The sequence below is a fragment of the Apodemus sylvaticus genome, chromosome 6, assembly GCF_947179515.1.
Source record: "Apodemus sylvaticus chromosome 6, mApoSyl1.1, whole genome shotgun sequence".
In the NCBI taxonomy this organism is placed as follows: domain Eukaryota; kingdom Metazoa; phylum Chordata; class Mammalia; order Rodentia; family Muridae; genus Apodemus; species Apodemus sylvaticus.
Genome location: NC_067477.1, coordinates 134,183,289 through 134,200,822, shown reverse-complemented (window position 1 = coordinate 134,200,822; position 17,534 = coordinate 134,183,289). Strand labels below are relative to the sequence as shown.

The following is a 17,534-nucleotide window of genomic DNA, read 5'->3' as shown; positions in this document are numbered from 1 at the left end:
GAGCAGATGAGAATAACATTTCTCCCAGGGCCAGAGGTATTCTGTTCTTTTAGCCAGGAGGCCTAATGAGGGAAAGTTGTACACCAGGTAAGTGGAAAGTGGCTCCATTACCAATCACGAGGGAAGGGTCTGCCCTCAGTGGCCTCCAATGCTGCTAATTTTTATTTATGTCTAACAGAGTTTGGATTCCAGGTGCTATGGCATATTAGTGATGGTTTTGACCAATTAAATTACATGATCTAATATATATTTTGAAAGGAATATCCATAGTGCTCCTTCTGGAAATAGGAATAGGTGAGACTGGAGCACCTGCAGGGGAGAACAGCTAAAGGCCACCTCAGTGATATAGGCTAGACTGAGGCTGTGCTGTGGGGATGGGAGAACGAAAGAGAGTAAAGTCATAGTTTGTAATTGGAGTTGATCAGACTTAGAATTGGAGGTGGATGGCTCTTTTAGTTTGAGTTACTATTTGAATTAGGTAGCACATGAGGAGAGTAGAGGATGAGTAAGTTTGACAGGAACCTCAGTTTACAAGTACAGGCTTGAGATACCCACTAGTTTTCTGGGAGACTGTCCTAAATAATTATCCATGAGTCTGGTGGTAATGTGGAGAAGAGCCAAGCCTGGAGAGAGTTTAGCCATTTACTGCACATGTTGTTTTGAAACAGTTCTATCTGATGTTTTGGCCTGATTTTCTTAATCAGTTGATGATGATAATTTTGGATAGAAGCTTCAGAGCCCAGGCTAGCCTCAAACTCATGGTAGTCCTCCTGTTTCACCTTTCAAAGTGTTGGGATTACAGTATCAGTATTTTGAATCATGTATCTTTCTTTGCAGGTTCTATCTGAGAGAACTAATATTGAACCTTGGGTCTGTACCAACATCATACGCCTCTTTAATGATGACAACACAATCCCCTTCATTGTACGCTATCGAAAAGAGCTCATTAATAATCTTGATGCTGATTTCTTAAGAGAAGTTCGTCAAACCCTAGATGAGCTACGGTAAGAAACCTGAGCAGGGATGATAGCGTGTAGGAGACAGGCTGTGGGCTCTTGACATGAGACAGACATGAATGAGTGGCTGTTTGCACAGTTCTGGTGCTTTCTGCCTTGTCATTGCTGTCATCTGAATGCAGTCCTCTTCTGCCAGAGAGTCAGGTCTGTCTGCTGTGCGAGGGCATGGCCTCTCTGCTACATGCTTAGCTTGACCATGTATCTATAGGTCTTGACCAACTTTTTTTTTCCCCATTGAAATGATTAGATATAATGACAGAATCAGGACTGCCAGCAGGAAATCAGAAATGTTGGTCTAAGTCTTCAACAGCTTACATAAGCTTGCATAACACTGTCCTCTCCCTGCTCAGCAGTCCCCAGATGGAGAGTTCTTGCCAGTATAGATGGTCTTCAACATATAGTGGAGTGACTTAGTTTTACAGCTTCATGATAGTCAAATCCATACGCATCCTGTATAAACTATTCAGTGTATTCTACTTTGAATATTTTGAGTTTTAATTTTTGGATGTTTTGAATTTTTATTTTGAGTTTCTGAGTTTTATGGGCAAGCAGGATGCTATATGACTCTTACACATTCCCAGTCAGCCATGTGATCATGAATACAGTGAAACTGTACTGTATTGTACTACTTTTATCTTGGTTTCTTCTCCTATTGCTGTGGTAGATGCTCAGTAAAAGCAACTTAAGGGAGAAAGGACTTCTTTTGCTCTCAATTGCAGATTATTGCCCATCGTTGTAGAGAAGTCAAAGCAGCAGAGGCTTGATGTAGAGAGCCTTGGATGAATGTATACATGCTCCTCCTAATACATGTGAATGTATACATTATCCTCCTTCATGATACCTGTATCCGTACCATTGCTGGGCAGATTTTGTAAATAAGAACAGGTGATGAGATAAGATGGCACGTATGACACAGACAGCAGGATTGCACACTCAGAATGAAAAATAATTGTTGAAAACTAGCACTGCTGTGCCCGCCCCTCGTCTGCTGCTCCCCCCACCTGTGTACTGCCTCATCTACATTGATTCCTAGAATCGTGTCTTCTCTATGGAACCCCAGTTCTTTGTCTATAGAGAATAGTATTTAGAAGCCAGCTCCATGTGCTGAGTGTGCTCGTCCTGAGCAGCCTTGCTGCAGAGTCAGTGAGCACTGTGGTGGTCAGATGCTTCCTGGTGGCCAATCTTAGGTCTCAGTGCTCAGGACGGAAGGTAAAGGATGAGCTGGGGCATCGTGTGCTAGAGAGTAAGAGCGACAAGTCAGAAGCTCACAGCACTGAGCTTGAAAGGGTTACCTCTGGCCAAGCCGGTGATCACTTGGGCATTACAATATGTCACAGTGCTGGATTATAACCACTAAACAAAAATCATAAACCAGAGTCTATGGTGATAAGAGTAAATCAGTGCATACATCAGCTTAGTGAGGAATGAGAGTCTCCAAGTCTCCCTCCACAAAACACACATTAGTTACAAGGGAGGAAGTGCTGATGTTGGACACCAGTGTCGCTTCCTCAAGTAGTGACGTTCTGTCAGTAACAAGCTGCTCTGGGATCATTTGCCTCTCAGTGAGATACTGTAAGAAGAGCAGTGGCACTAGTTTGAGATCCCCACCAGCAGGTCCCAGGGTTTAACTGTAAGGAAACATTTCCTGGGAGGCCAGACGTGAAGCTACCACAAAGTAACTGGCAGGAAGCATTTCAAAGTACTGAGGCTTTGAAAAATCTAGGAGCCTGGAACATTGCTTCAGCCAGAGAGACTGCATCTGACAACCATCCATCTTCCGGAGAGAATGCACAGTGGCCATTTGCCAGCACCGTTGCTTGGGTCTGTGAGGGAGAAGACAGGGATGGATCAGCGTTGACTACTTGATCCTGATGGCTTTATTGTGGTTTGTAGATTATTCTTTCTTGGAAATGCATACTTTGGGGTGAATTTACTGTCAAATGAAGCAAAACTAAAACAGTTTTGTTCCCTTTCCCTTCAACTTTTTGTAAGTGTGAGCTAGCCTTGAGAAGGAAGGCTGAACGTAGAATTGTATTTATTCTGTAAGTTTTTAATTTCAGGGATGTTGCAAAGAAGGCCCACAGTAGAATCCAGAAACTCAAGAAGGAGGGGAGGCTGTCGGAGGGCCTGCTGCAGGCTCTGCTGAGCTGTAAGACGTTTGAAGAGCTAGAGCACGTGGTAAGGGGCATTGTCTTCTCGTGGAGTGCCTGAATGCTCATGATTTGACATCTTTTTATCACTAAGGAAGGCTAAGACATAAAAAGCTGAAGCCACCAGGCACTGTTACTTAATTCATTAGGGATCTCAGCTTTTAGTCACTGTGTGTTTTACTGGATGCCTTTTTGTATGTGCCAGGAACTTGGGTTTCCACAGGTGGGCATTGTAGTAAAGAGTCCTTGCCCTCAAGGACCTTCCAGTCAAGGATGGGAGAAGAGTAGATTGTTCAGGCGTGGAGTGCAGGGGAGATGGCAGGACTGGGACCTACGCATGAGTGTCTTCAGCCTGTAGCTAAGCCAGTTGGCACTCTGGTTACTTGTTGGCTTGACACCTGTGTGCTCCACCGGCCATAGGTAGAAAACATTGTCTGTATTGAACAGGTGCATAGTTTTAAAAATTACCCTCCCCTAAATGATACAACCTAAAAGTGTCACGTACCACTTACATTGTCTTAGTTATAAGTGATCTAGAGATGATTTAAGTTGCAATACATGGGAATGCAATACATGATCTAGAGATGATTTAAGTTGTAGTTGTATGGAAGCACCAGGCCATTTTCTATAAGGGACTTGGTATTCACAGAGGCCAGCAGCCCTTCATTGATTCTTTGGTAGACTTATGTTAGAAGTTATGAGACTGGAAGAATTCATTCTAGGAGGAGATTATGGATGAACAGGTCAGTATGACCACTGGGAAACAGCAACTTTTGAAATAAAAGTCAGAATCTAGAGGACATGTTGAAAAAAATCATCAGAGAACTCTGAAGAGAATCTGGAGGTAATATAACTGGATCAGGAGGAAGTAGGTTTGTGAGCGAGGGGTTGAGTAGTGATTGGAGCGGGGATTTGGGCAGGTCTGGACTGAAAGTCGTTCTCATTAGGGGAGTGCTCTGGAGCTGCAGTGAGCCAGGCCAGCAGTGGGGGCTTAAGGAGGGAGGGGAGGGGGAAGGAGTGAGCAGGAGGAGGGAAGAGGGAGAGGAGGAGAAGAGAGGGAGAGGGGGAGAGGAGGAGAGAGGGAGAGGAGGAGAGGGAGAGGAGGAGAGAGGGAGAGGAGAAGAGGTATTATATGAAACAACTTTAACAGGGCCTTTCTTGTTTGAGGACCTTGGAGTTCAGATGATGAGTTTTAAAGGTGAGTAAATGTAAGCAGAGAACCAGCAGAGCACATAGAACGTTATCAAGCTAAAGCTTTGATACAAAGCAGCCCTATAGGCTTGTCTAGCTAATAGAGTTCATTTCTGAGGGGACGGCACAGACCAGAGAAGGATGTTTACGCATTTTCAGTATGTCTTAGTCCTGCATCCCTGCTTTGATTTTGGCTTTGTAAAACAGACTCCTGTGATCTCTTCTCTGCCTTTTTCCTAGTGTGCTCCATACAAAATGGGGAGCAAGGGCACCAAAGCCCAGAGAGCAAAACAGTTGGGGCTGGAAGGAGCAGCGCGGACACTGCTGGAGAACCCGGGCCAGCTCAACCTGCTGTCTTACATCAAGCCTGATGTTAAAGGTACTGGCTTTTACAATGCAAATGCCTGTACTCAACGTGGTTTCACCAATGGTGGTCTGTCAACGGCAGATGAAGAACAAATGACAGGTCCTGGCCAATCTGCTGCTTCTGGTGACCTTCCACTCTGCTGCTTGTCTCTCTCTCCACTTACCCCTGTCTCTAAGACCTGTTTTCTACTTGGGCCTTCTTAGCGCCATCTCAGTAAATAAAGGGTCTCAGGGTTTGTTTTGTTGTTGTTGTTGTTGTTGTTGTTGTTGTTGTTTTTAACTTATTAATTTTTTAAGATAATTGAAGTTTTTACTTTTCAATGAAATCCCTCTATATCCCAAGGTTATAGAGATTCTTCTATTATCTTTCAAAGCTTTCATTTTATGTCTGCCTTTTAAAAACCATAATATAACTTAGATTTTCTCTTCAAAAAGAATCTTAATACTTCTGCCATATACAAAGAACCAATTGGCTTCTGCTCTTAACATTTTTTCCTAAGTAGTAAGGGGGATTTTTTAAAAAATTGCTTTCAAATGTATTCTGGCCTTTGTGTGAGAGAGAATGAGGCAGGCACAGGAGAAAGGTTCCAAAGGTGATTATTCTTTGGAGCCTTACTCTTCAGTCTGGACTTGAACTTACAGTTTTCTTGCCTCATCTTTTAGCTGAGATTACAGATTTCTCAAAAAACCATTGATTTTTTTTTATTCAATATATTTTTTATTTATATTTCAAATGATTCCCCCTTTTCTGGCCCCCCACTCCCAAAGTCACATAAGCCCCCTTCCTTCCCCCTGTTCTCCCACCCACCCCTTCCCATGTCCTTGTTCTGGTTTTGCCCTATACTGCTACACTGAGTCTTTCCAGAACCAGGGCTACTCCTCCGTTCTTCTTGTACCTCATTTGATGTGTGGATTATGTTTTGGGTATTCCAATTTTCTAGGCTAATATCCACTTATTAGTGAGTGCATACCATGATTGATCTTTTGAGACTGGGTTACCTTACTTAGTATGATGTTCTCCAACTCCATCCATTTGTCTAAGAATTTCATGAATTCGTTGTTTCTAATGGCTGTATATATACCACATTTTCCATTGTGTATATATATACCACATTTTTTGCATCCATTCTTCTGTTGAGGGATACCTGGGTTCTTTCTAGCTTCTGGCTATTATAAATAGGGCTGCTATGAACATAGTGGAACATGTATCCTTATTACATGCTGGGGAATCCTCTGGGTATATCCCCAGGAGTGGTATAGCAGGATCCTCCGGAAGTGATATACCCAGTTTTCTGAGGAACCGCCAGACTGATTTCCAGAGTGGTTGTACCAATTTGCAACCCCACCAGCAGGGGAGGAGTGTTCCTCTTTCTCCTTATATGTTTTTAGTAATTTTATATATATATATATATATATATATATGCATTATTAAATGAATTTTGTATCAGACAACACTAACCTGAAGTCAAATTAATATGTCTGTCATTTCACACAGCTGCCTTTTGTTCTTTGGTGGTGAGAACACCTGCATTACTGTCTTAGCAGATCCCAGCATGCTGTGTAATGTAGTCCTTGTCTGCACCTGGGATGCCCGGGCTTTGTAGCCCATGCGGCTTCAGGTCAGCTCCAGTTCTGACCTGGGTTTCTCCATTCCCTTGTAGTTGCTTTTGATTTTCTTTCCTTCAAACTGGGAGATGTACTTGTCAACAGGGGGCAGTCTGTGATAACAAAACCCAAGCTGTGTGTTTAACTGCAGAGAAATATGGTGTATCAGCCGTATTCTAGCCAGTTGAATCTGTGCTTTTAAAAAATGAGTATTTGTATCTGTAAACTGCAAACTATCTGTTCACAGACATGATGTAATACATTTTAATATGTTTGGGAAAGGACAGTAATGTAAAGGATTATTTGAAGTTAGAGATGGATTGAAATGAATACAGTCCATATTTGTTTAGTTTTTAAAACTTATAGTTATATTTTCAATGATTTAAGTTTTTATTTTTGATTGCTATACTATGGTTTATTCAGTTACAGCCTTACAAAGTCCATTCATCTTTTTTCTTGGCAGGGTTCTGGGGCCTAGAACCCTGTGCATGCATTTCCTTCAACAGATCCATAATTGCTTTTGCAGATAGCATTTCATATTTTAATGACAGATGAGCCTTAGTAGCTTTGAGCTTCGTTACTGGGGCTGGGGACTGTCTGTGTCTGCTGCAGAGAGTAGTAGCTGCAGAGAGGTGTGCTGCCTGTTGTTCCCTAGGGCTGATTCTTTGCCTTCCATTTCCTGTCTTTGGTACAGTGGTCTCCTTGGTTCCCAGGTATACTGCATTCCTACTAAACAGGTAGGTTTAGTAGGTTTGATACCTTTATCTCCTAAAAAGTTTCTTTTTCTGACAGGTTCATCCGTATATACTGTGATTATATCCACCCCGATGTTTCCCTCACTCCTCTGGAAGCCCCTCAACGTGGCCTCCTCCCACCATCATTCCTCATGTCTCCTTTGGGTTTTGTTTTTTGTTATTATTTTTGTTTTGTTGTTGTGTGGCTCACTGTCCATTACTGCTCCCTGCTGGAATACTGACTGGTCTTCTTGTGGGAGTAACCACAGCTTCAGGGAATTCATGGATGCAGTGGCTATTACTTGTCCCCAACACAGCATATCACAGAACTCCTCTCTGTCTTCCTTTTCTCATGTTCTTTCTGCCCCTTTCTCTGTTCTCTGAGGTCTATGGTAGATATGCAAGGACCACTCACTCTCAGGACTTCTGTTAGCTGTGGGTCTCTACGAACTTTAGCCCACTGCAAAAGATACTTCTCTAGTCATGGTTGACAGCAGCACTGGTCTATGATGTAAACATCAATCCTGACCATATATCCCTTCTGATGGTCACATATGGTGACACAGGATACATGATGGTTGACTCCAGGCTTTGATACTTCAGGCCATGTGACTAGCAGACACAGCAGGTTCCTATGGTTCCTATTGACACAGCAAGACTTAGTCTGGGCTTCACTCACTTGTTGATTCTAATCACAAATACAGAGAATTATGGTTAATTCCAGTTAACTATGTACTGCGTATCAAGACTTTTCTGAACAAAAGCAACTTCTAGGAGAAAGAGTTTATTTTAGCTTACAGTTCAGAGGGCTAGGAGTTCATCCTGACAGAGAGGTGTGTCAGGGGCAGGCATGGCCACAGCAGCAGCCAGCCATAAGTGTGAAGCGCAGAGCAGACTGAGTGTAGGGTAGGGCTTGGAACTCTCGGCCTTGCCCCAGTGAGTGGCCTTCCAGCAAGGGCACTAGCTGGGCACCAGGCATTCAAATGTCTAAGCCTGTGGGGCCGCATTTCTCTTCTGACTACCACATGCTGCTTTTAAAACTTTGAAATGTTTCTTCTTTCTCATTTTCCCTCACTTTCTATGTTCTACACATACACATGATCACTTTCAATTCTATTACTGTGGGATTTTTCTAAAGTATTTTAATCATTCCCATCCTTCTTCCTAGAAATATTTTTAGAAACCAGATACATATTTTTTTCTTCAGTAGAAGACATTTCTTACTCACTACGAATTTGATTGGAACGGAGGTGGGCTTTGCCCTGGGATCCAGGCATCGCTTTGCAGAGGAGGGCCTGATGACTGTGTACGTAAGAGGCCTATGTACAGAGAAAGTATAAAGAAGCATTGGCTTTCAGTGTCCTTACAGTCACAGTTGTCATTGCAGAGCATTCCAGCCCCGCCACTGTGGAGATCTTATTATGTGCTTCTCTGCTTTGGTTTTCCTTTCTCTCTATTTTACCAAAATGCTCCCCTTGTAGGCTGTAGTAAGCCTGAAAGGGCAACTAGGTGTGGGCCTTTTTCAAACACACGGACATCTTCTGGTCATTCTGGCTAGAGCATGCAGGTGTGCAATATGAGAAAAGGCTGCCCAAGTGACGCTGGTGATTTCTCCCTCCTGCTGAGACCCACTACCAAGAGGAGAGGCAACTCAGCAACTGTTCCTAGCAGTGGCTTTAAAAGCTTTTGTCAGAATATCTGTGATGCTTCTGTCATCAAAGCATCTTCATTTCTGACCAAGGACAGCCCATAGATGAGTGTAATTTTATTTATAAACATTCACTGAGTATATGAGACTTTCAAATGGTGTTCTCCTTTGTTGTAGCAAATGTACTTTCTGTTCACTGCTTTCAGTAATGGTTTTCAAGCCACATTTACTACTGAGTTCTCGGACTACTGTTGTAATTTAGAGAAATTATAATAATGTATAATGATGCTCTGAGGTGCTTGGGTGTCAGAGCATAGTGAATAGTTTTCTTAGCTCATGATCCATCTAGTAGCTCATGAATGCATACTGCAGGCATTCTAAATCCTTAACATGTACAGGTTCCTACTTATAAAAATAGTTTGTCACTGAGAGTTTTCTCAGAGAAATTTCTTTAAAATGTAAATAGGATTACATTTTAAACAAATTAATAAAATGTTAAGTACTGTTTCAGTATTTAGCACAAATTATTATAACACACCAAGTATTTTTAGCTTTATTTCTTATGCCTGAATAAGTCTGTTGTACTGTTCTCTTTGGTTTTTGAATATTTTACTCATGGAAACTGTGTTCATGGAAAGACATACATATGACACTCAGTGCTTCTGTAGGTAGCGCCTTGATGTAAATCAGCAAAAGCAAAATGCAAATAGAACACTGAAGACCAGCGAATGAGAGAGCGCAAGGCAGATGCTCTCTGTGAGCGCAGGAGCCTATACCACAGGCGCCATGCTGGGCCAGAGGCAGGGCTGTAAACTGCCAGTGGAGAGTGCTTTACATTTTACAAATTTATAGGAAAGGATAGAAAAAAACTTTCTATTTTATGTGCTGCCTGTAGACGGTTTCATTGAGATGAATGCCTATTTTCATCTAAAGATAGTATTATCTTTGACATTTTATGGGTCAGTTTTAACATGGTAATGCCTCATGCTCAAATAACAAATGAATTGTTTTCATCATGTTATTAATGATGAAATTGTTTTCATCATGTTATTAATGAAATCACTTGAAAGGGCAAAATTTTATGTCCCATAAAATTACATATCTTGGGATATGATTGATTCAGACTTGGTTCTTACAACATTTAATCTTTGTAACCACATCAGGGAGATAATGGTTACTCTATATTTTTTGGAAACTGAGGCAGGGAAGGCAAGTAACCTGTTCTGGGTCCCAAAATTGTTAAGTGGTGGAGCCAAGAGTCAACCAGAAGAATCCAAAGTTGCATTTTCGCCAGTGTGCGGCCTGTTGGGAAAGGGCCTGCAGCATTGCTTCTGGAGACTCATCCTGTGGGGTAGAAGCAGGTCACTCTCTTGATGCCTTTCTCTCCTAAATTTGTTAAAAGTTTTGAACTGGAATTTAGTTTAGTATGTTTAATTATAGACCTTACAGCTAATCTTACATCTGTTTCTGGTCCCCCTCTACTCAACTAAAGGCCTTTCTGAGCTCAAAGATATCGAAACAGGAGTACAGCATATTTTAGCAGACATGATTGCTAAAGACAGAGACACGCTCGACTTTATTCGGAACTTGTAAGTAATTTTTCTCTTAGCTTTCTGCTTTGTTTAAGTGCTGTTACTGCTAACCCAGTGTTCATTTAAAATTTGGTTTTTTCTTTTTTTTTTTTTTTGTAGCACAATTCTTTGATCAAACAACAGAACCCTAATATTTAAATAGTTGAAGTTGTTTTAATTGGATTCTACATAGGGTGCCTTGGAGCTCTGCCTTCTTGACCTCTCAGAGAAGGGTGACTGGATGATTACCATCATCAGTCCTTTCAGCCTTCTGTGTTGATGGACACTACCTGATTTCAGGCATTTGGATGGTTTATGCTGATATATAATGTGATCTTCAGAGTATATGCTAGTAGGTTGCTTGTTTTCAACAGGATTTCTCTATGTAGCCCTAACAGCCTTGGAACATACTATGTAGATCAGGCTGTCCTCAAACTCATAAAAGTTTCCCTGTGCTGAGATTATTAAAGGTGACAAGCTGGCAGAGTCCTTTTGATGGGTTAGTAATGCCAGTTTCTTATTTGGTCATCATTAACCAAATTCTATTTGTTAATAGCTTAAGTTCTTTTTATCCTTTTTATAGAATTTGTAAAATGTAAAGCACACATAAATAAATGTTTATTTTTTAATATTTGTGTATCTGACCAGGTGTAAACATAGATACATTTGTATCCAGTCATCTCTTGCAAAAGTATCCTCAAAAAAAGTAAATGAGAAAGAAGTTGATAAGTTTCAGCTTTACCAGAATTTTTCCTGCAACATAAGAAACATTCACCATCACCAGGTAAATGGTCTTCATGTTGATAGTAACAATGACAATCATTTATTCAGAACTTATGCCAACTATTTATTTACTAGTTTGTATAAAATTTGTAAAACGTTGTCATAATTTCCTGATTTCCCAAATGGAGAACTGAAGTCCCAGAAGACTTACTGCTACTTAAAAATTTAACAGAGCTGATAGTAGTGTGCTAACCCACATGACTTGCTTTTGGCTGGTGACATCCATTAGACCCTGCTTCCATTGTGCTTAGGTGTGAGCACAGACCATTCCCAAGACAACTATAGTCCAATTTAGAGTAGAGTGTGTATGATCTCATTTGGTTTTATGAACCATAGCCATTGTACGGTTATCTACCTAAGTATATATTTATTTCTTTTACTAAGTGGTTTCATAGACTATGTACTCTTCTGCAGTATGTGATTTATCTAGCACAGAAGCAGAAGTGTTACAAATAACGGTCATAAAGTTCTAGCTTTCTCTTTTACAAAGTAGTTATCATAACCAGTTTTCATTAGTTCTGTACATGACTATGAGCCATGTGTTAGTGTCTTTTCATTCCAGCCTTAACAGCATTAATAGTTCATGTGAAGCAGGTCTGATAGAAAGACTCCCATAGATTTTATTTTGCTTCAGAGCCATAATTCATTTTCTTTTGAAAAATTCTTTTGTAGTAAAATGTTCATAGTACAAAGTGTACATTCTTTACCACATGGATGATGTATAGTGATTCACAGTGTGGTGCACCTGCTATCCCAAAATATGAATACTTGGGTTTTTTGTTGTTGTTGTTGTTGTTGTTTTTGTTTGTTTGCTGTTTGTTAGGGTTTTTTGCTTGTTTGTTTGTTTGTTTTTTGTATATGCTTGGCCCAGGGAGTGGCACTGTTGGGAGGTGTGGCCTTGAGGGTGTGGGCTTAAGACCCTCATCCAGCTGCCTGGAGGCCAGTAGTCTCTTTTCTTTGAGAAATCTGATGCCAGTTTAATTCTGTGTCCTGAATGCTAACGATGTCCCATGTTGTTTCATTTTTTCTTTTTATTGGTTTTATGGTTCTTTTGGGTGGTTTGGCAAGATGGTGGTTTGAATTAGGAGACTGCAAGTGTTCTCCCAACATGAAAGTTCTCACTAATCATTTTAAAATGTATTTTTCCCTATCTACATTTTACAGCTGTGAAGAGAGCCTTATGAAACTTGTTAGAATTCTTTACCTTTTACGTGATAATTATTTGATTATTAAAATGCAACTTAAAAATATGGTTACATAAACATGAAACTTATCCTTTTCTCACTGCAGTATGACATGTAGATGAATGTAGAAGTGACATAAGCAATTTTAGACATAATAAGGGAATGTGGTGGGGGATGGCGCTTCATCCCATAAACACCTCTTGAATATTTATGATGTGCTGGATTTGATGTATTGAGATGATGTGGCCACTGCCCTTGAAGATTTAAAGTAGCTCACTACTTTTCTAAAGACTTTAAATTTTAATTTTATGTGTATAAATGTTTTGTCTGTGTGATGGTTTGTATATTCTTGGCCCAAGAAGTGGTACTGTTGGGAGGTGTGGCCTTGTTGGAGTAGGTGTGGCCTTGTGGGTGTGGGCTTAAGACCCTCATCCTAGCTGCCTGGAGGCCAGTAGTCTCCTAGAAGCTTTCAGATGAAGATGTAGAACTCTCAGCATCTCCTGTACCAAGCCTGCCTGGATGCTGCTACGCCTTCACCTCATGATACTGGCCTGAACTTCTGAACCTGTAAGCCAGACCCAATTAAATGTTGTCCTTTATAAGACTTATATTGGTCATGGTGTCTGTTCACAGCAACAAAACCCTGACTAAGAGAGTCTGCATATATGTACACGCACCACTTAACAAGCCTGGTGCCCACACAGGCCAGAGGAAGGCACGGGATTCTTTGGAACTAGAGTTTGATGGTTCTGAGCCTCCATGTAAGTGCTGGGACCCAGACTCTGGTCCTCTGGGAGAGCTGTGAGTGATTTTAACCACTCTAGCCCTCCCCACCGCATTCCCTTATCATGGCTAAAATTGCTCATGTTACTTCCTTGTGCACTGTATTTGCCATAGGTGATGAAACAGATAATTTCAGTATTTTTAAAGTGTAGGCACAATGGAGCTATATTTACCTAGTTACAGACTACAAATATAAGATACTAAAACAGTGATTTGTAATACTATCTGCAGTTGACGGCTGAGAGTATAGTTCTGGTAAAGTGGTTGTAGAGAATGTAGGAGGCCCTGGCTTTCAATCCTCATTAAAACACACACACACACACACACACACACACACACACACACACACACACAGAGACACAGACAGACATAGACACACATACACAATATATCTGAAAATGTACCAGTGGCTATATAAATTTACTCAAATTCATTTTGCAGAAATGATCTTGTCATCTAATTTTATACCCTTTCTCTCTCTCTCTCTGTCTCTCTCTCTCTCTCTCTGTGTGTCTGTGTGTGTGTGAGAGAGAGAGAGTGAGAGAGACAGAGACAGAGAGAGAGACAGAATTTAAACAGTATTTATTTCATACATGTCATATCTGAATACTTGAACTTTAAAAAAACCTGAGGGATTGGATTTAATTTTATGATTGATACAGGCTTCTAGAGATGAGAGTACTCAAGCCTGACAAAATAGAGTAGTTAGAATGTTTCTTTGAAAAGTACTCCTGTGTTTTAAGAGCTTTTTAGGTTTGTGTATGACAGAGGGGTACTGCTGGGTAGCAGATAGCTTTCTAGCCCGTGTAGGATTATGGGTAATCCACCACCCCTACCCCCAGCTAGAGCTGGCTCGGGGTCCCCAGGTCTGCCACGAGGCAGGGCCTGTCTGGTTCTCAGACTCTTGGACATCCAAGTACCACTGGAAGCCGAGCTGAGAGCAAAGTTGGGCCTCCAGGCTGGATCTAGCCCAGGGCTGGGAGGAAAAGGGAGGAGCCCTAGCTAGTCCGGGGTGGGAGTCCTTGGCTTGTCAGTGCCCCTGGGCACGAGATTGGCTTGGTTGAGGCTGGGAGCCCAGAGAGGCCTTCTACCAGAGACTAAATAGCATAGACAGAGGCCTTCCTGTGGCTCCCTACAGTGGATCCCAATGAAAGGAAGCAGTCAGTCCATGGTTTTAAGGCATTTATTGTCATGGTGGAAATTGGATGAGTAAAACTGTACCCCACTTCTCAGGGTGGGTCTGAGGTTAAATTCCTTTTGCAGGGAGGAGTGCCTGGGAAGGAAAGTTTATTGGCTAAGCCCTCCAGGCCTTTAGGTACCTCGTTAAAATGGAGATCAGTCTTGAGCCTACTTGACCACAGGTCGAGTCCTCTACATGAGGAGGGGCTTGAAGTGTTGCTCTTAGTTGACTAACGGTCACAAATCTATGGGGGGCTGCGGCTAGTGACAGGAGCTGGTGCCTGGGAGCAGGCAAAGCACCTACCGTCCCTTCCAGGTCTCCAGGTCTTTGAGCCTTACTCAACTAGGGGCCAAACTACATTTCAAGGTCCCACAGTAGCAAACTCTGCCATCGTGAGACAGATGGACGATTTGACAAGAGGCCCTCGAGGAGCACCCAGGTCACTGTTGTCTTCCATATTCACTGATCCACCACACCTTGGCTTTGTTCTTCTGCAGATTAGTTCTTAGTGAGGTCCTGACTTTACTCCTCAGGCTATGTACCCTCCCAGGGGACCTACCTCACTTGCACCCTTGTTCTTGTCTGTTGACCACTGACTCACTTCCTATGCTGTTTTCAGTCTTCCTTACTGTTATTCTCTGTAGTAATTCTGCTGTATCTGAACATATAGTTCTAGCTTCAGTTTTTGCCTCAAGCTCTGATTTCTCGTGTTTAAAAAAAGTACTTCCAACTCAGTTTGTTGACTATTTTGTTGAGGAAGGCCTCTAGATTTTATCAGATGTTTCTGAATCTATTGAGGTGATCAATGAGCTCTTGTAGTCAATTGACATAATTCAGTGTATCAATGGATTTTAGGGAGTGTGTGCATGCATTCTCATGTGTTTGCTTGATGGTGGCAGTAGGATCCCTTGGAGCTGGAGTCAGCGGCAATTGTGAGCTGCCTGAATGGGTGTTGGAGCACAGCTCAAGTCCTGAAAGAAATGCTATAACCCCTGAGCTGTCCCTCCAGCTTCTCATCTTAGCTTGTGGAATAAGGTCTCTCACAGAACATGGAGCTTATGGGTTTGGCTAGGCTGTCTGACCAGTAAGTTCCAGGCCTGTCTTTGCCACCCTGGTGCTGTCATTACAGGCCTAGGCCTCTATCTCCTGCTTCAGTGTAGGTGTGGGTGGGTGGGTGGGGGGTCTTAGGGTCTCATGCTTGTGTAGCAAACACTTTTCTAACTTACCTTTTCCCCAGCTCCCGTTAGGATTTTCTTTGTGAGAAAGATGTGCAACTTGAAGAAAGTATAAACAAATTGTTTTGAATGCATTGTAAATAATAAAAACAAGCCTGTTCTTGGCTAGAAAGGTGCTTTATTTGTTTTGTAAATGTGAGCTCCTTAAGTTTAGCATTGCTTCATTGACTATTAGCCTTTGCCTTCTGTTTCTGTCAGATTCTGGCCATTAACCGAGGAGAGAATTTGAAGATATTGACAGTCAAAGTCAACATTTCTGATGGAGTAAAGAATGAATTCTGTCGGTGGTGTATACAAAACAGGTCTGTTTATTGGCTATCCATAAAATTTGCTTTCTAAAATACCAACTGATATAGAAGATGTATATTATGTTAAAATGCAAGTGACGATATTATTATTTCCTTTTTACATTAAAAACTTTAAGAATGGAACAGAGAAATTGCTCAGTGATGGCACTTGTCTGAGTTTGATCCCTGTTTTCGTCAGGGTTTCTATTCCTGCACAACATCATGACCAAGAAGCAACTTGGGGAGGAAAGGGTTTATTGAACTTACACTTCCACATTGCAGTTCATCGCTAAAGGAAGTCAGGACTGGAACTCAGGTCAGGAAGCAGGAGCTGATGCAGAGGCCATGGAGGGATGTTTCTTACTGGCTTGCTTCCCCTGGCTTGCTCAGCCTGCTCTCTTATAGAACCCAAGAGCACCAGCCCAAAGATGGTACCACCCACAAGGGACCCTCCCCACTTGATCACTAATTGAGAAAATGCCCCACAGCTGGATCTCATGGAAGCACTTCCCCAACTGAAGCTCCTTTCTCTGTGATAACTCCAACCTGTGTCAAGTTGACACACAAAACTAGCCAGTACAATTGACCCCTTGTCAACTTGACACACAAACACATCACTATTAAGCCTCAACTCTTACTTTCTTATTCATCCCCAAGATCTAAATTACTTTAAAAATCCCACAATCTTTACATATTAAAAGTTCAATCACCTTAAAATATCCAATATCTTTAAAATTCAAAGTCTTTTAAAAATTCAAAGTATTTTAACTGTGGGCTCCTAAAATACTTTCTTCCTTCAAGAGGGAAACATATCAGGGCACAGATAACAACCAAAAGCAAAACTCAAACTCCAATGGTTTAATGTCTGGGATCCAACTCACGATCTTCTGGGCTCCTCCAAGGGCTTGGGTCACTTCTTCAGCTCTGCCCTTTGTAGCACACAGTTTGTCTTCTAGACTCCAGCTGCCTGTACTCCACTGCTGCTGCTGTTCTTGGTGGTCATCTCATGGCACTGGCATCTCCAAAACACTGCTATCTTCCACTGTAATTAGGCTTCACCAATAGTCTCTCATAGGCTCTCTTCATGGTAGCAAGCCTCTGCTCTTATGCATGACCCCTTCAAGTCCTGGGCCATCAATTGCAACTGAGGCTGCACCTTCACCAATGGCCTTCCGTGGCCTCTCACTGTGCCAAGAGCCTCAGCTGCTCTTCATGACCCCTTCATGCCTTCAGAACCAGTACCACCTGGGTGACTCTTACACAGTACCAAGTCCAGCCACAACACAAAATACAACTGTGGCTATCTCTGGAACACACTCTCTGTGCTCTCAGAAAACACTTCCAAGAAGATTTCATTTCAGTAATGCTGGTCTCTTCTTAATCACTGCTAATTTCTTAGCTCCAGCTAACCAGCATCAATAGTCCCAGTAACACAAAGGTTTGCTTTAGTGGTTCTGGTATCTTGTTAATCACAGCTGATTCTTCAGCCCCAGCTAACCAAAACCACAGAATCACAATCAAAACATGGCCACTGTAAGAGTCTTTAATCTTCCCGCTGAAATTTTACAAGCCAGGCCTCCATCTTTTGCACTGTTCTTAACATTGTCTTACAAGCTCCTACAGAACTTTCCACTGAGCTCTTAATATTCTAATGGCTTTTCTAGCTCAAAGTTCCAAAGTCCTTCCACAGTTCTCCCCAGAACATGGTCAGGTTGTCACAGGAATACCCCACTCCTGGTACTAGTTTGTCTTAGTCAGGGTTTCTATTCCTGCACAACATCATGACCAAGAAGCGAGCCAG

General features: G+C 41.9%; 1 protein-coding gene across 2 annotated transcripts in view; it reads left to right on the top strand.

The window, feature by feature from the left end:
* Positions 1-17,534, top strand: part of Srbd1 (S1 RNA binding domain 1) — a 174,793-nt gene that overhangs the window by 15,482 nt on the left and 141,777 nt on the right. For both annotated transcript variants that reach the window (XM_052186509.1, XM_052186511.1), the window contains exons 5-10: positions 838-1,004; positions 3,077-3,194; positions 4,598-4,736; positions 10,203-10,299; positions 10,930-11,065; positions 15,645-15,748. In XM_052186509.1, the coding sequence (XP_052042469.1) occupies positions 838-1,004; positions 3,077-3,194; positions 4,598-4,736; positions 10,203-10,299; positions 10,930-11,065; positions 15,645-15,748 (761 nt within the window). The remainder of the gene's footprint in view (positions 1-837; positions 1,005-3,076; positions 3,195-4,597; positions 4,737-10,202; positions 10,300-10,929; positions 11,066-15,644; positions 15,749-17,534) is intronic.